Source organism: Oncorhynchus mykiss, chromosome 7 (genome assembly GCF_057628025.1).
Source record: "Oncorhynchus mykiss isolate SJ-2025 chromosome 7, ASM5762802v1, whole genome shotgun sequence".
Taxonomy (NCBI): Eukaryota; Metazoa; Chordata; class Actinopteri; order Salmoniformes; family Salmonidae; genus Oncorhynchus; species Oncorhynchus mykiss.
Window position 1 is genome coordinate 71,481,560 of NC_143028.1, and position 18,935 is coordinate 71,500,494.

Below are 18,935 nucleotides of genomic sequence, written 5' to 3' on the forward strand. Positions count from 1 at the left end.
ATTTCCCCCTGCTTCCAGCCTAGCATTTATACTGAACAAAAATAAACGCAACATGAAACCATTTCAAAGATTTTACTGAGTTACAGTTCAAATAAGGAATCATTCAATTGTAATAAATGAATATAGGCCATAATCTATGGATTTCACATGACTGGGGAAATGGATATGAATCTGATCACAGAAACCTTTAAAATAAAATGGGGCTGTGGATCAGAACCAGTCAGTATCTGGTGTGACCATTTGCCTCATGCAGCGCGACACATCTCCTTCGCATATAATTGATCAGGCTGTTGATTATGGCCTATGGAATGTTGTCTTACTCTTCAAAAGCTGCGTGAAGTTGCTGGATATTGGCGGGAACTGGAACACACTGTCGTACACTTCGATCCAGAGCATTCCACACGTGCTCAATGAGTGACATGTCTGGTGAGTATGTAGGCGGTGGAAGAAATCTGATATGTTCAGCTTCCAGGAATTGTGTACAGATCCTTGCGACAACGGGGCTGTGCATTATCGTGGTGAAACATGAGGTGATGGCGGCGGATAAATGGCATGACAATGGGCCTCAGGATCTCATGGTAGCTGTGCATTCAAATTGCCATCGACAAAATGCAATTGTGTTTGTCCGTACCATAAACCAACCGCCACCATGGAGCCCTCTGTTCACAACGTTGACATCTGCAAACCGCTTGCCCGCATGACACCATACATGCGGTCTGCCATCTGCCCGGTACAGTTGAAACTGGGATTTATCTGTGAAGAGCACACTTCTCCAACGTGCAAGTGGCAATCGAAGGTAAGCATTTGTTACTGAAGTCGGTTACGACGCCAAACTGCAGTAGTCCATTAGCTGCTGCAGATGAGCATCCCTGAGACGATTTCTGACAGTTTTTGCAGAGATTCTTTGGTTGCGGAAACCCACAGTTTCATCAGCTGTCTGGGTGGTTGGTCTCAGACGATCCCGCAGGTGAAGAAGCCAGATGTAGAGGTCCTGGGCTGCAGTTGAGGCCGGTTGGACGTACTGCCAAATTCTCTAAAATGACATGTTAGAGAAATGAACGATTAATTATCTGGCAACAGCTGTTTGACATTTCTGCAGTCAGCATGCTAATTGCATGCTCCCTCAACTTGAGACATCTGTGGCATTGTGTTGTGTGAGAACATTTTAGTGGCTTTTTATTGTCCCCAGCACAAGGTGTATTGTGTATTGATCATGCTGTTTATTAGCCTCTTGATATGCCACACCTGTCAGGTGGATGGATTATATTGGCAAAGGAGAAATGCTCACTAACATGGATGTAAACAAATTTGCTCATGAAACATGGGACCAACACTTTACATGTTGCACTTATATTTTTGTTCAGTGTAGATAACGACAATTTCAGAGTTTTATAATGTAGTGCAGAATGTGCCCTGTTTAGAATTCTAGTGAATGTGCAAGTTTAACAACATTGAATGACTGATTAACTGAGATTGCCAAGAATGAGTATTTAAACCCCATCTGCTCAGGAGCTTCAGCTTCCTGACCCCTGTGTACGGTGTCTCTTGGATTAAATAGAAAACGCTAATTATTTTTCATGCAGATTTGAAAGTTAGTAGGATGGCTGTATACCTTTTAAAAACGTTTGTGCTTTATTAGCATTTTCATCTTTGAAAACATTATCCCCAGTACTACAGGGTGTCTTGGTGTTGACCACCGAACGCCTGCTCAGAAGTCCTATGGTGATCAAACACACAGACATTACTGTACATCCACCGATGAGCAGAGAGGCCTCCTGCCAACCCTATTGGCAAACACCATGGAGACCAAGGTGGCGATCACTTTGACTACCTCCATGCCCACGGATGCCAGCACTGCTGAGGCATTACTCTCAAAGCCCACTGAATGAAAGACGGTTGAGCTGTAGAAGAGCACGTTGGGCAGACCGGTGAACTGATGAAAGATGACCAAGCCCAGCCCTATCATAGTCCTGATCCTCATGTTATCCAGCCGTTGTAAGAGGTGCACAATGCTGTACCGTGCGTTATCAAGTCTGTTGGAAACGGTTGCTGAATTCTCTACTTCGTGATCCTCAATGAAGCGAATAAGGCCTCTTTGGCTTTGAGCGCCTGCCCTTTGGCATTCTGCATGTGCTCCAGCATTGGACGGGAGGAACCAAATGGAGACAAACTGAGCCAAAGTAAGCACGATGGCTGACCCAAACAGATATTTCCATCCATGTCTGGTATCAGACAGGATATAGTTCATGGCATAAGCTCCCAGAATGCCCACGGTGATACCGACTTCGTTGGGTCCCCCAAAAAAAACATATGCTTGTCGGTGACCATCTCCAACACAAAGACACAGCAGGACATGGAGGAGATGCATATGGCGAAGCCCACTGTGATTCTTCCCACCACCAGCGCTAAGTAAGAGGTGCTAACCAGGACCAGACTCCCTGCCAGGATAAGGACGTTGCTGAGGATGATGGAATTCCTTCGGCCATAGCGGTCAATCAGCCACCCGCCGACCAGGGAAGCCTGCAAGGCCCCAATCAGAAGGGTACTGACCACCGCCTCCTGCTGGACACAGGTGAGCTGGAACTAGGCCTGGAGCAATGCATTTCACTGTACTTGTGCACATGACAATTAAACTTAACCTTGGGAAGAAGAAAAACATTGAGTATATGAGTTTAACATGCTTTGTGTGAGCATAGGATTAATTTAGTCTACATTTGAATGATCCTTGGATGATGTGACACAATTGATCATGGTTTTGACCTAAGGTAAAATTTTCAAGGTGCAACAGAATGTACTAATTTGTGTATATTTTCATATGTGTGCCTATATGGAGGAAATGTATATAGTAAAGCAGCTAAAATAATATGCTAATTTGTTTATCATAAATATATTCAATGTCCCATATAAAACATTAGCTGTTAAAAACTACATTCATGTTTGGAGAGAGGTCATAAACAATATATATTCTTCATGTACATATATACATGTTTGATATGCAATATATTGCTAATGAATCTGGCAAAAATCCAGGATAATGTGTAAACCCTATGTGGTATCTTTAATGATTATTCAGGCTTTTTTACAGTTCTGCAGATGGCAGACAAACATTGAATAAGTATTGCATATTATTTTAGGCCTACTGTACATCAGTGGAGGCTCCTCAGAGGAGGAAGGAGGACCATCCTCAGTGAAATTCATAAAATTAAAAGGGAAAAAGTGATCCTTTATAGATAAAACTATACTAAATATATTCACATGTCAATTCTGTCCGTCTCTGGGTACTTTGACTTCAATACAAAACCTAGGAGACTCATTGTTCTCACCTTCTTCCATAGACTTACACAGTTATAATGACAACTTCCGGAGGATGTCCTCCAATCTATCAGAGCTCTAAATTGTGTTAGAGTTGTTAGTGGTCATCTATTTAGGCAAACTTATTTGTATGTACAGTGCATTTGGAAAGTATTCAGGCCCCTTGATTTTTTTCCACATTTTGTTACGTTACAGCCTTATTTTAAATTTGATTAAATTGTCGTCCCCCCCCTCAATCCACACACAATACCCTATATTGACAAAGCAAAAATATTTTTTCCGAAATGTTTGCAAATATATATATTTATCACATTTACATAGGTATTCAGATTAATAGCCTCGAGTCTTCTTGGGTATGACGCTACAAGCTTGGTACACCTGTATTTGGGCCACTCAAGGACATTCAGAGACTTGTCCCAAAGTCACTCCTGCGTTGTCTCGGCTGTGTGCTTAGGTTCGTTCTCTCTGCACTTTGCTCCGTTCATCTTTCCATTGATCCTGATTAGTCTCCCAGTCCCTGCCGCTGGAAAACATCCCCACAGCATGTTGCTGCCACCACGTTTCACCGTAGGGATGGTGTCAGGTTTCCTCCAGACGTGACGCTTGGTTTTCAGGCCAAAAAATGTAATCTTGGTTTCATCAGACAAGAGAATCTTGTTTCTCACGGTCTGAGTCTTTCGGTGCCTTTTGGCAAACTCCAAGTGGGCTGTCATGTGCCTTTTTAATGAGTGGCTTCCATCTGGCCACTCTACCATAAAGGCCTGATTGGTGGAGTGCAGCAGAGGTGGTTGTCCTTCTTATAGGTTCTCCCATCTCCACAGAGGAACTCTAGAGCTCTATCAGAGTGCCCATCGTGTTCTTGGTCACCTCCCTGACCAAGGCCATTCTACCCCGATTGCTCCTTTCTCTGAGCTCTACAGACAATTTCTTTCACCTCATGGCTTGGTTTTTGCTCTGACATGTGCTGGCAACTGTGGGACCTTATATGGACAGGTGTGTGCCTTTCCAAATCATGTCCAATCAATTGAATTTACCACAGGTGGACTCTAATCAAGTTGTAGAAACATCTCAAGGATCATCAATGGAAACAGGATGCACCTGAGCTCAATTTAGAGTCTCATAAATAAGATATTTTAAGATCTTTGTTTTTTATTCATAATACATTTTCAGAAATGTCTAGAAACCTATTTTCGCATTTTCATTAGGGGGTAGTGTGTGTAGATTGCAGAGGATTTTTCTTTTTTTTAAAGTACATTTTAGAATAAGGCTGTAACGTAACAAACTGGAAAACGTTGAGGGGTCTGAATACTTTCCCGAAGGCCCTGTATCCATGTTACAGTGCTTGTTTACGGAAGGCAGATGGATGCAACCACCTGTGCTAATTAGCTATCTATGGTGCTCAAACACCTGTGAGTAAGTGTAACTAGGGAGGAAGTGTAGTTCGTCGGCTGGAGGCACACAGCCGTATGGATCTGACCTTTTACAGTAAGTGTATCTTTTTTATTTGAAATACTATTTTTGCTAATATGAAAGATAAGTTCCATATGTTTCAAAAACCGTATTGCAAGCGATGGTTATTGATGATCTGTTTTAACATTTAGAAACGTCAGGATTGTAGTTCGCATAGACCCACTGTAAGCAGTGCTTAGCTGAGAACCCTTGGGATAAGAATTATTTCTTAATGCCTTGGGATCTTGAGAGCAACAAGCAGGCTAAATAAAAACCCTCACAGTAGTATATGTAAATAAATTGGCTGCAAAGCCCATATACATGACAGAAGTAGGGGAAAACACGTATTGTGTGACATAAATGTTCAGTCTAATAACTAACCTCACAGTAGGCAGTATGGGCTATCATTTCCAGTTGTGAATTACATGTTTGATGCGACCTGGCTTGCGTTATCTCCAATCTTTTTACAGATTTCGACTGATGGCATGAACATGATCAATTATGATCCTCGTCAGTTTTACGCCGAAACAGAAGGTGGCAGCAGTTTTAAATATGTAATTGTGCCAACTGTCAGGAAGATACAGCGATTTGTAAACATGGCTGTTGAGGGGAACAGCGTGGCCCTACCGCAGTTTCTTAAGAAAATAGAACTGATAAAACAGGGTGCAGAAGCTCGTGTATATCGAGGGTCATTTTTGGGCAAGCCAACCATTGTAAAAGAAAGGTTTCCGAAATTGTATAGACACCCGTTGTTGGATGAAAAACTCACACATCGCAGAACCGTGCAAGAGGTGCGCTCAATACTTCGCTGTCGAAAAGCTGGTGAGTAGCGTTAGCCCAAAATGTAGCTGAGGAAAGCTCAACTCAGTTCTCTTATATCAAGGCGGAGTCGAGTATTGATAACTGGTCGCGCAAAATTCATACTTTTATTTAAAAAACGTACCAAATACGTTTTTGGAGACGTAGCGGCCTTGACCAACGCCTCATGTCCACCAGATGTATTGCGTTCCGTCGGAAATCATTAATTGTCAATGGAGCAGTCCGCAACTCTACGTTATGGGGTACTGCAGTGCGTTCTGTATTTTCAACTCGTGCGTTGCTTTACCTTGCTGTGGTACAAACGGAAGTACACAGACTCCACCTTGCTAGCTTTTAGCCAACGATTTCAAAAAAATAACTTACCCAAGAAAGACCTAGACGATAGGATTAGGTGTCAAATGGTAGCATATTAATCATAGTGGGCAGAAGAAGCAAGGAATTGGGCAGAGCCATGCAAGAGTTTGTGAGATCCTATTAGCGCATTCTAGCATTCAGTTGCATATTTCCGTTATGGAATGTCTGAAGTTCATGTGTGCATTAACGTAATTCGATCTTGCACTCCTAAACGTAATTTTTTGAAAACTTTCGCGAAGGGTAAATAAAGTCTTGGAGATTGTAGTTTTGGAAACAAAACTGTATCGAAATCAAATGTTTAATAATTTAGAAAATGTGTCTTCCAAAATCCATCTCGTTCCATCTTCTCCCACTGCCTGCCACTAAGCTTTCTCTCATCACCTTATTTTGTAGTGAGTGGAAATGCCAAGTGGATGCTTCACATTTAGCCTATACAGTGCATTTGGAAAGTATTCAGACACCTTACCCTTTTCCACATTTTGTTACATTACAGCCTTATTCTAAAATTGATATTTTTTTAAATACCCCTCAAATCTACACACAATACCCCATAATGACAAAGCGAGAACATGTTTTCATAAATATTTGCACATTTATTACAAATATTTACCTAAGTATTCAGACCCTTTGTTATGAGACTTGAAATTGAGCTCAGAGTGGCCTGGAGGAACTCATTTCATAATCTGTCAACTTTATTTTCAGGCACTTTCACAGATAAACATTTAGCCTATGCACTAATATTTAGCTAATGAAAGAACTAACTTAACTTCTTACTTCAGTTACACATCACTATTCTCTCCCAGCTGTTTCCGTCCGCAATAGTCTATAGGCCTATGCACGCCTCTCCGCAGTAGGCAATTCCTCACCTCATGACATCCCAGCAAAAGCTATAGGACATTTATTTTTCTACTAGACCTATAATAGTTTATTCGGGGAGAGAAGCAGGCTTGCTCTTGCTAATTGCTGAATGTAAAACAGGCCTACAGCATAGGCCAAATTAACTGTTGTATGCAGTCCGCACTGCCATGAATGATTCAACTGAAAATCAGAGGGAGCAATCTTTGGACAAGAGTGAGTGACTACAAGGGTTCTATGCAATCATTTTTAATCTGGAAATATATGTTAGTTACAGAGCTGCTTCTCACTGCACAGGTGTCCAGAACTGGACAGCTGTCAAATCTTTCCAATACAGGATGTTGATGATTGCTAGGCCTATACTGTTCTAGCGCAGATCATATACTATATATGCAAAAAATGTGGACACCCCTTTTTAAATGAGTGGATTCGGCTAATTCAGCCACACCCGTTGCTGACAAGTCTATAAAATTGAGCACACCGCCATGCAATCTCTATAGACAAACATTGGCAGTAGAATGGCCTTACTGAAGAACTCAGAGACTTTCAACGTGGCACCGTCATAGGATGCCACCTTTCCAACAAGTCAGTTCGTCAAATTTCTGCCCTGCTTGAGCTGCCCGGATCAACTGTAAGTGCTGTAAGTGCTGTTACTGTTATTGTGAAGTGGAAACGTCTAGGAGCGACAACTGCTCAGCCACGAACTGGTAGGCCACACAAGCTCACAGAACGGGACTGCCGAGTGCTGAAGCGCGTAGAGCGTAAAAATCATCTTCTGTTCCAACGCTCACTAGCATTTCGCTACACTCACATTATCTGCTAACCATGTGTATGTGACAAATAAAATTTGATTTGATTTCACTACCAAGTTCCAACCTGCCTCTGAAAAGGTCAGCGCAAGAACTGTTCAACGGGAGCTTCATGAAATGGGTTTCCATGGCCAAACAGCCACACACAAGCCTAAGATCACCATGTGCAATACCAAGCGTTGGATGGAGTGGTGTAAAGCTCACCGCCATTTGACTCTGGAGCAGTGGAAACACATTCTCTGGAGTTGTGAATCGTGCTTGACCATCTGACAGTCCGACGGACGAATCCGGGTTTGGTGGATGCCAGGAGAACGCTACCTGCTTGAATGCATATTGCCAACTGTAAAGTTTGATGGAGAAGGAATAATGGTCTGGGGCTGTTTTTCATGGGTCGAGCTAGGCCCCCAAGTTCCAGTGAGGGGGAATCTTAACTCTACAGCATACAATGACATTCTAGAATATTCTGTGCTTGCAACAGTTTGGGAAGGCCCTTTCCTGTTTTAGCATGACAATGGCCCTATGCACAATGCGAGGTCCATACAGAAATGGTTTGTTGGTATTCGGTGTGGAAGAACTTGACTGGCTTGCATAGAGCCCTGACCTCTACCCCATTTAACATCTTTGGGATGACTTGGAACACCGACTCTGAGCCAGGCCTAATCGCCCAACACCAATGCCTGACCTCACTAATGCTCTTGTGGCTGAATGGAATTGCCCGCAGCAATGTTCCAACATCTAGTAGAAAGCCTTCCCAGAAGAGTGGAGGCTATTATAGCAGCAAAGGGGGGACCAACTCCATATTAATGCCCATGATTTAGGAAGATGGTCGAGCACGTGTCCACATACTTTTGGCCATGTAGTGTACATATCAGATAAGATACAAGCCTGTATATCCCTGATCTGTATTAGTGTCTAATTATACCCCCCCTTCTCTCTCATCCCCACCAATATATCACTCTCTCTCTCTTCAGGCATATCTGCACCAGTCGTCTACTTTGTAGACTACACCTCCCACTGCATCTTCCTTGAAGACATCGTCGGCTCCATCACCGTACGAGACCACATCGCCTCCACCCCGCTCTCCTCTGCCCAGAAAATCCCAGAGGAACGCCTGGACCAGCTCGCTAAGAAGATGGGTCAGATTCTGGCCAAAATGCACGATGAGGACGTTGTCCATGGAGACTTGACCACTTCCAACATGCTGTTGAAGGCGGGCACTGAGAGCGGAGAGACGGAGCTGGTCCTCATTGACTTTGGCCTGAGCTACATATCGGCGCTGCCCGAGGACAAGGGAGTGGATATGTACGTGCTGGAGAAAGCTTTCCTCAGCACCCACCCCAACACTGAGGCTCTGTTCGAGAAGCTGCTGAAGGCCTACGCAGCCTCATCCAAGAAGTCCCACGCTGTCATCAAAAAGCTTGACGAAGTTCGGTTGAGAGGGCGAAAGAGGTCGATGGTCGGTTGAGGGGGAGAAAGAGGTCGATGGTCGGTTGAGGGGGAGAAAGAGGTTGATGGTCGGTTGAGGGGGAGAAAGAGGTCGGTTGAGGGGGAGAAAGAGGTCGGTTGAGGGGGAGAAAGAGGCCGTGGGTCGGTTGAGAGGGAGAAAGAGGCCGTGGGTCGGGTGAGAATAGAAAGGCCGATGGTAGGTTAAAGGGAACCTACGAGATAATCTGTGCATATGCATTTATAATGACATGCCCTGTTTGGCACTGATTTGTTAAGTTCCATTTGATATTTGTATAGAAGCATAGAGACTGTCAGTGCCACAATTTTATGTTACTAGAAATATTTGTTTTTGAAATAAAAGACTGCTCGCTTTATTGGTTTGTGTTCTTTCAGTTTAGTTTAGTATGCTGAGAATCTAGAATGTGGTTCCTCAGTCAGCCCCACACAGTATGCAGGCAATGATTTCTCAATACTATTTCTATTGCGCCTTTCTGACACCCACAATCACAATATCCACTGTTACGTAACGAAGTCCATATTTGGTAACTTATGAGCTTTCCTGTGACTCAATTGGAGCATGGGAACGCACTTGACTGAGATCTGTGTCAGTTTACTTTCAGAATTGCTCTCCAGTCTCAATGCACCTGTCACAGTAAAAAAAACAAAGTGATTACCAATGAATAGTAGCTGGGATATTAAAAATGTCACTACGATTCTGCTCATTATTTTGCATTGTAAAGGTAAGAGGAAAAACTGACCAGTGTTTTGATTGTCTTTGTATTCTAACTACAGGTTTCTTAGGAGTAGTGGGACAAAGGTCAAAGTCAGTCCTAGTAGAGAGCAATAGTATTTGCCTTGGCTACGAAACAAGTTCTTAAATATTTGTTCACGTCTAATCTTTAACGTTGCATTACTACATTTATGGGAAGATATCTTACAGTAGCTGTTTCTGCTATGCATGTTTTTTATGTAACAGACTGTAACAGGCTGTTTCATATCCGGCCATGATTGGGAGTCCCATAGGGCGGCGCACAATTGGCCCAGCGTCGTCCGGGATAGTAAATAAGAATTTGTTCTTAACTGACTTGCCTAGTTAAATAAATACATAAAATAAAAAATGTCAGTTTTAATTATGGGGCAGCGGTCGAACCCCTAAGCTGCCTGTGGGGAAATCTGCAAGGAGTGATCTGGTTATTGGCTCTTATATCCCTGTATACTACCTACCCCTTGAGCAAGGCACTTTACCCCTAAGTGCTACCAGGGGCGCTGCTCCCAATGTGTCCGGTTGGGTACGGTGACAGCAAAAAAAATGTAAGCATATCTGTGAAAATTGACCTTGTATCCTACGCTCGTGAGTCAGGGTGATATCATAAAATACCTGCCAGTTACATGCTGCAGTCTCATGTGATCATTTTTAATATTCAAATACTGCAGCAAGGCACTCAACCCCAAACTCTCATGACTGGCATAAAAAGATATTACCCAAACTGGTTTGTGTTTTGGACTGTAGGTGCAAAGGCCCAGTCTACAAAGAAGATCGCCATCTTAGCTGGCACGGATGTTACCTTAAACTGCTCTTTCAAGAAGCCTGAACATGTACCGCTGAAGAAAATCACGGTTGAGTGGGGGATGATGGTGGATAAAGAGACCATAAAGCACCTAGTGTACACGTTCCAGAACGAGAGTGCCAAGGTGCATCGTGAAGGGTCTCGAGTCGACCAAACGGGGTTGCTTCAGGGCAATGCATCCCTTCGTTTGTTCAACATGACCGTGGCTGATGAGGGACTCTACCGCTGCAGAGTGATCATCACTCCCAACACATACAAAGTTTCTTCACAGCTGGAAGTATCAGGTGCTGTCTGACATTCTGTTTGCCCCTTTTGTACATTTTATCACCAGAACATTTTAGCCCAGCAGAAAATGAAGCAATGATAGGCAGTGGAGGCTGTTGACAAGAGACCGGCTCATAGTAATGAGTGGAATGGAATGTGTTTGTTACTGTTCCAGTCATTACAATTTCCAGTCCTCCAATTTTACTGACACCATCCTCCACTGATGCTATAATCGTATTTGTTATTGCTGTGAAAGTAAGTGGAATTGTTGAGAATAGGCCTCCAGTAGTATCCTAATGGATGTATCTTATTATTTACATAATGACATGGCTTTACCTTACACACACAGGCCTAGTTCACAACTTCACACTCTGTGTGTACAATGTATTTAATTGTGTGTGAACTAGGCCACAGTGAGAGAAACAAATTCACACTCTTTACTCCATCTTTTCCCTACAGCCAGACCCTCAGTGTCCCTCCCAGAGACCGCCATGGTGATGGAGGGGGAGGAAAGGACATTGATGTGTGACATCACAGGATTCTACCCAGAGAATCTGTCCGTGACCTGGCTGATCCAAAATGGTTCCCGGGTGGCCCGCGGGAGCATGGCTCGCGGGGCCATCTCGCGTGATGTGTGCACTGGAATGGCTGTGCCCAATCCAGACGGCACCTACAGTGTCAGCAGTCACATTACTGTCCAGGCTTCAGCCGTAGGGAGCGGAGGAGCCATGTACATCTGTCACATTGAACATAGGTCCTACCCTGATGGAAAATACAGCAAAAGCATCTTGTTGACCGTGCAAGGTGGGAAGCCAACACACCACTCTATCAGCTTTATATTGGGATTCATAACAAATTATACTGGATTTTCCCCATGGGGAAATGTAGCTTGCGGCTCTGAGCATAAATGAAAATATTTCATTAAGCATACAAAAGACAAAAACAAATACAGATAAATACAATGAGAATTTAAAAAAAAATGCAATTGGGTGTTTTAATAAGGATTCAACTGAACACTACTATACACATAGTGTATTTCAATGGACTGAAAGTCCATTTCAGTGTATTTCTAGTGTATTTTAACATGTACTTCTAACCCCTCTCTCATCAGATCCAGGGTTTAATGCTGTAACGCTGATGGTAGTTACTAGTCTTGTTAGTGTTCTTCTGGTCTTCTCTGTCATCGGTGGTGCAATGGTCTTCTACAGGTATTTTTACACAGGTACGTTTACATCCAAGAAGTGATTATTAGATTCAGGTGTGTTCTGTTGTGCTGGAACAAAAGCCTGCACACCTTGTAGAATGGTGAATACCGAAGTCGCATGGTGACTACTGACAGCATGGTGAATACTAATGTAGCATGGTGACTACTGACAGCATGGTGAATACTAATGTAGCATGGTGACTACCGATGAAGCATGGTGACTACCGACGTAGCATGGTGACTACCGACGTAGCATGGTGACTACCGATGTAGCATGGTGACTACTGACAGCATGGTGACTAGTGATGTAGCATGGTGAATACTGATGTAGCATGGTGAATACTGATGTAGGATGGTGAATACTGATGTAGCATGGTGACTACTGACAGCATGGTGACTACTGATGTAGCATGGTGACTACTGATGTAGGATGGTGACTACTGACAGCATGGTGACTACTGATGTAGCATGGTGACTCCTGACAGCATGGTGAATACTGACGTAGCATGGTGACTCCTGACAGCATGGTGAATACTGACGTAGCATGGTGACTCCTGACAGCATGGTGAATACTGATGTAGCATGGTGACTCCTGACAGCCTGGTGAATACTGACGTAGCATGGTGAATACTGACGTAGCATGGTGAATACTGATGTAGCATGGTGACTCCTGACAGCATGGTGAATACTGATGTAGCATGGTGACTCCTGACAGCATGGTGAATACTGATGTAGCATGGTGACTCCTGACAGCATGGTGAATACTGATGTAGCATGGTGACTCCTGACAGCATGGTCAATACTGATGTAGCATGGTGAATACTGACGTAGCATGGTGACTCCTGACAGCATGGTGAATACTGATGTAGCATGGTGACTCCTGACAGCATGGTGAATACTGACGTAGCATGGTGACTCCTGACAGCATGGTGAATACTGACGTAGCATGGTGACTCCTGACAGCATGGTGAATACTGATGTAGCATGGTGACTCCTGACAGCCTGGTGAATACTGACGTAGCATGGTGAATACTGACGTAGCATGGTGAATACTGATGTAGCATGGTGACTCCTGACAGCATGGTGAATACTGATGTAGCATGGTGACTCCTGACAGCATGGTGAATACTGATGTAGCATGGTGACTCCTGACAGCATGGTGAATACTGATGTAGCATGGTGACTCCTGACAGCATGGTGAATACTGATGTAGCATGGTGACTCCTGACAGCATGGTGAATACTGATGTAGCATGGTGACTCCTGACAGCATGGTCAATACCGATGTAGCATGGTGACTCCTGACAGCATGGTGAATACTGATGTAGCATGGTGACTCCTGACAGCATGGTGAATACTGACGTAGCATGGTGACTCCTGACAGCATGGTGAATACTGACGTAGCATGGTGACTCCTGACAGCATGGTGAATACTGATGTAGCATGGTGACTCCTGACAGCATGGTGAATACTGATGTAGCATGGTGACTCCTGACAGCATGGTGACTCCTGACAGCATGGTCAATACTGATGTAGCATGGTGACTCCTGACAGCATGGTGAATACTGATGTAGCATGGTGACTCCTGACAGCATGATCAATACTGATGTAGCATGGTGAATACTGACGTAGCATGGTGACTCCTGACAGCATGGTGAATACTGACGTAGCATGGTGACTCCTGACAGCATGGTGAATACTGACGTAGCATGGTGACTCCTGACAGCATGGTGAATACTGACGTAGCATGGTGACTCCTGACAGCATGGTGAATACTGACGTAGCATGGTGACTCCTGACAGCATGGTGAATACTGATGTAGCATGGTGACTCCTGACAGCATGGTGAATACTGACGTAGCATGGTGACTCCTGACAGCATGGTGAATACTGACGTAGCATGGTGACTCCTGACAGCATGGTGAATACTGACGTAGCATGGTGACTCCTGACAGCATGGTGAATACTGACGTAGCATGGTGACTCCTGACAGCATGGTGAATACTGATGTAGCATGGTGACTCCTGACAGCATGGTGAATACTGATGTAGCATGGTGACTCCTGACAGCATGGTGAATACTGATGTAGCATGGTGACTCCTGACAGCATGGTGAATACTGATGTAGCATGGTGAATACTGATGTAGCATGGTGACTACCGACGTAGCACGGTGACTACCGACGTTGCATGATCATTGTCATAATATTTGTGTATTTTTCCTCAGTTCCTCCCAGCATCTGACATCATCAAACCCACCATCGTTTATGCTATGAAGCCGACCAACTTAAAATGCACCATTAAAAGAGTACGACTGAGAGAGCTCAAAGTGAAATGGTACAAGATAACAGCCAATAGCGACTGTAACGCAGCTTCCAATAGCCAATCAAAGGCACTGTTGAGCCACAAGGACCTGAGTGACCAGGCTAACATCCACTCTGAGAGCACGCATCACGTGTCCACCCTGTCCGTCTGTCTGTCAGTTAGGGAGGACCAGGCTAAGTACCTGTGTGTTGTGCTGTACAGAGGCAGGAGGATCACCAGAGAGACCACTGTGAGTGTAAAAGGTAATGTAATAATGTCATGGAATAACTATAATAATGTAATAACGTAATGTAACCAGTACGTCATGCTGAACTGTTCTGTGTTCAAAGTCAGGTAGTAGTACAAGCTTGAAGTGGGTCTTGAGAGCAATACAAATAAGTAGACATATTAACATTATATATAATATTTTATATACACTGTCATTCATAAAACACAACCAAAAAAGTCAATCCAACTGAATCTGTACCAATATCTAGAAATGTACCACTTTTGACTTAACACACTGTTCCCTTTTCATTTCCCCCAGTGACTCCATCGCTCTTTCACATCTCCAGCATGCCTCAGATCCCAGAGGTGAAGAGGTTGCTGGTGCTCTGCTGTCGGGTCGAGAGGTTCTACCCGGACGACCTCCATCTCGAGTGGTCGAGAAATGACGGGGAGCAGGTGAGGACAGCCACTAACTATGGACCGTTCTCTGACCACGAGCGGATGTACAGCATGTGGAGTAAGATCGAACTGACAATAGCTCAGGAAGACGAGAAGGCGGTCTACACATGCCGCTTGTATCACTCCAGTTTCCCCGGGCCAGGATACAAAGACGTTCTCTATCATATTAACACACAAGGTAACTAATCAAAGACATGCTGTTCTTTTTAGCACAGGGGTCACAAACTCTTTTTTTTCAAACTGGGTGGGGCCTCTAACTCTATTTTAGTTACGTTTCTACATTTATCTCACAAATGTATTCAGACAATCAAAGCTAGGCTATATGGTGGTAATTGTCATAATGTGTAGATGAAATATGAGTTAGAGGGCAAGTTTACATCCTGGAAATTGAATCCTATTTGTTGGTTGTCCTAATTTTGCTCAGAAGGCATCAACAGATATAACTGATGGAGCTGTTATTCAAGATAGTCTTCCTCTGATAAGTTGATAGTGTCTTCTGATAACTTTTTTGCGCAAACGTGATGTGTGTCAGCAGTTATGTTAATTTGGGCTTATCATAGCAAAACTATTTTTGCAACTGAAAATGATCATTTCTTTTCAGACAAGTTCAAGTACTCCCTCCCTGTTTCAGGCAATGTATTCCATTTGATGCCTACTGTAATGAATAGGACCCATGTGTCTTCTTCACCAGGTACTCCTCCAAGCGTGATGTTCATCAAGTGTGAGCCACTACTCCCTCTGCCGGATGAGGAGTGCACGCTCAACCTCTGTGTCAAAGACTTCTGTCCTGAACAAGTGTCTGTCACATGGTTTAAGGACGGACAGACGGTCCCCAACAGCCAGTTCTTCAACTCCCCACCCAGCCTCAACATCAATGGCCTCTACTCTATGTGGAGCTTCCTCAAACTGAGCCCCACCTCGGAGGACTACGGCTCAGAGTTCAGGTGCCGGGTGGTCCACAGTGCCCAGAAGGAACTGGAGGAGAGGGTGTTCACACATCAGATCTCATAGTCACCTAGTCAAGGGAAGTCAGACCTTTGATCAAATACTGTGTTTGCACTTTTGGGACTTTTCTATTGGTTCCATTACAACAGGAAAGCTCAATAAAGGACGGCTCAAGTATTTGAAATGATTTCAAGTAGTATTTGAACCCAGGTCTGGGATGTATATAAGGATATTACCGCCAGTATACCTAAGGTTATTTTTGTAAATTAATTTGATGCATTTATACTTGTTTTGTTAATTCTGTTCACTTTATCTTCTGATAGAATGTAAATATTGAACTGAAAAAGGTGCTTGCCCTGAACTGTCGTAGCATACTAGATATGCTCATGAAATGTGGGGCCTAAACTAGGAAAAGTGTCAGTACTACACCTTTTATATTGAGGTAAATTAATCTAACAAACACAGGTTCGTAACCCTATATACTTACATCCTGCATACGGTATGAAAATGGCAGATTGATCACTATAAACACTTCAATTGGGGCGGCAGGTAGCTTAGTGGTTAGAGCATTGGGTCAGTAACCAAAAGGGTGTTAATCGAATCACTGAGCTGACAAGGTAAAAAAAAATCTGTCTTTCTGCCCCTGAACAAGGCAGTTAAACCCACTGTTCCTAGGCCGTCATTGTAAATAAGAATTTGTTCTTAACTGACTTGCCTAGTTAAATAAAGGTTAAATATGATTATTATTATTTTAATAATAATACATGTTTTAATAGTAACATACATTAAGTCAGAGCTCTGCGTCTTCAGTTTATGTATTAGGGACAGACAAATTAAACCATCAATCAGTACCTAGATGGGTTTTAAAATGGTTTAAAAAAAGACAAGAACTAATCAAAACAAACTGCCAAAGCAGCAGCTACTCTTCCTGGGGTCCAGCAAAATGAATGCAGTTTATACCATTTTAAAACCTTTACAATACAGTCATAATTTTCACAACACACTGTGTGCTCTCAGGCCCCTTCACCACATATCTCCACCACTAAATCCATGTGCATGTATAGTGCATATGTTATCGTATGTGTTTGTGCCAATGTTTGTGTTGCTTCACAGACCCAGCTGTTCTATAAGGTGTTTTTTAATCTGTTTTTAAAATATAATTTTACTGCTTTACATCTATTGATGTGGAATAGAGTTCCATGTAGTCATGGCTCTAAAAGTCTGTCCTGGACTTGGACTGTGAAGAGACCTCGTGGCATGTCTTGTGGGGTATGCATGGGTGTCCGAGATGTGTGCCAGTAGTTTAGACAGACAGCTCAGTGAAGTGGTTATTTCCTTAATTTACTTAAACAGTTTTTTCACTTTCTGTGTGTAACATTAATACCCACAGACATGACTGCTCAAGGCTAGGGTTGCAAAACGACCAGTAATTTATGTAATTAAACAGGTAATTTATACTTGAATGATTTTTTTTTTTTTATAATTTAAAATTTGTCTTAATCGGGCCTCCTGGGTGGCGCAGTGGTCTAGGGCAGTGCTAGCTGTGCCACCAGAGACTCTGGGTTTGAGCCCAGGCTCTGTCGAAGCCGGCCGTGACCGGGAGGTCCACGCACAATTGGCCTAGTGTCGTCTGGGTTAGCGAGGGTTTGGCCGGTAGGGATATCATTGTCTCATTGTGCACCAGCGACCCCTGTGGCGGGCCGGGCGCAGTGCACGCTGACCAGGTCGCTAGGTGTACGGTGTTTCCTCCGACACATTGGTGCGGCTGGCTTCCGGGTTGGATGCGCGCTGTGTTAAGAAGCAGTGCGGCTTGGTTGGGTTGTGTTTCGGAGGACGCATGACTCTCGACCTTGGCTCTCCCGAGCCTGTACGGGAGTTGTAGCGATGAGACAAGACAGTAACTACTAACAATTGGATACCACGAAAAAGGGGGTTAAAAAATACATTTAAAAAATTGTCTTAATCTTTACATGTTGTCCATGGGTTTGTAGTGGATAGACCATATGGTTCAAGAGGAAATACCCTTCCTAATGAAAAAAGCAAATCAACCATGACATTTTCAATGAACTCTGCAGTGTTTGTTTTTTTCATAACTGCCACCAGTTCGGCCCCAAAACAAAGTCATAGTAAAATAAATAAAACCCTGATCATGTTTTTCAGCGTTGTAATTCTATTTTTTTATTTAAAACATTATTTTATATATTTTACATGGACCTAAAATCCTTGAAAGTTTAAACATTTCTGGTTGTACAGTTGCCAGAAAATGAGTCTTTCCAATTGATTCTAACACACTGAATTCTGTCAGATAAATATGAATCCATACATGTTAAGGCATTGGGAGAGAAATTAAACTTTGAATGTTTTGAAAGAAGAACACTGATTTACAGTATAAAATACTTTTTGCAAATCTAAAAACACAGGTCCTACCACTCCGCCTTTGTTAAGTTAATATTTTATCTTAAAAATAATGTAAAATATCTTGCACATTTGCCCCTATCAGCTAGATTTTGTAGTGGCTTTTTCCCAGCAAGAAAACCAAATAATGTCACTCAAACAGAAGGGGGAACTACCAAAAAGTCACTGACCACAGCCAAAATGAAACAAGTGGGATTTTAGCAGTGGTGTTAAGTACCTAAGTAAAAATACGAAGGAATTTTAAATTATTTGTACTTTTACTTTTGATACTTAAGTATATTTAAAACCAAATATTTTTAGACTTTTACTGAAGTAGTATTTTACTGAGTGACTTTCACTTGAGTCATTTTCTATTAAGGTATCTTTACTTTTACTTAAGTATGACCATTGGGTACTTTTCCACCACTATTTTAGGAGGGGTTCTGAAAGACTCATGGGGGTGTCCACTGAAAGTTGACTAGCAACAACAACTGGAACCTAAGACACCCACCATGAGCACCCACTAAAT

At 43.1% G+C, this 18,935-nt stretch overlaps 2 protein-coding genes, 1 long non-coding RNA gene and 1 pseudogene across 6 annotated transcripts; 2 read left to right on the forward strand and 2 right to left on the reverse strand.

Annotated features, from left to right (window-relative positions):
* Positions 1–58: 58 nt before the first annotated feature.
* Positions 59–5,922, reverse strand: LOC149982666 (uncharacterized). Its single transcript, XR_016497438.1, has 2 exons — positions 5,705–5,922; positions 59–1,033 (listed from the first exon to the last, which is right to left on the reverse strand). It is a non-coding gene; the product is annotated as an uncharacterized LOC149982666 (long non-coding RNA).
* On the reverse strand, positions 1,593–3,333 carry LOC118965366 (solute carrier family 2, facilitated glucose transporter member 10 pseudogene; annotated as a pseudogene).
* On the forward strand, positions 4,716–9,418 carry LOC110528525 (EKC/KEOPS complex subunit TP53RK). Of its 2 annotated transcripts, none has more exons than XM_036984105.2 (2): positions 4,716–4,797; positions 8,570–9,418. In XM_036984105.2, the coding sequence occupies exons 1-2, from the start codon at positions 4,779–4,781 to the stop codon at positions 9,061–9,063; spliced, it is 513 nt and encodes a 170-aa protein (XP_036840000.1). In that variant the 5' UTR covers positions 4,716–4,778; the 3' UTR covers positions 9,064–9,418. The 2 variants fall into 2 exon arrangements, with proteins under 2 accessions (XP_036840000.1, XP_021466313.2); XM_021610638.3 differs by lacking the exon at positions 4,716–4,797 and adding an exon at positions 5,311–5,583.
* A 170-nt stretch (positions 9,419–9,588) lies between these two features.
* LOC110528524 (Ig mu chain C region) lies at positions 9,589–18,165 on the forward strand. 3 transcript variants are annotated; one of them, XR_016497437.1, is made up of 7 exons: positions 9,589–9,784; positions 10,555–10,896; positions 11,336–11,680; positions 11,988–12,098; positions 14,304–14,643; positions 14,928–15,245; positions 15,759–18,165. XR_016497437.1 is itself a non-coding variant. In XM_090241881.1 (7 exons), exons 1-7 carry the CDS (start codon positions 9,721–9,723, stop codon positions 16,076–16,078), a joined length of 1,830 nt encoding a protein of 609 aa, XP_090098007.1. In that variant the 5' UTR covers positions 9,589–9,720; the 3' UTR covers positions 16,079–18,165. The 3 variants fall into 3 exon arrangements, 2 of the variants coding, with proteins under 2 accessions (XP_090098007.1, XP_090098006.1); XM_090241881.1 differs by having other exon boundaries at positions 14,314–14,643; XM_090241880.1 differs by lacking the exons at positions 9,589–9,784; positions 10,555–10,896; positions 11,336–11,680 and having other exon boundaries at positions 11,995–12,098.
* Positions 18,166–18,935: the final 770 nt, after the last annotated feature.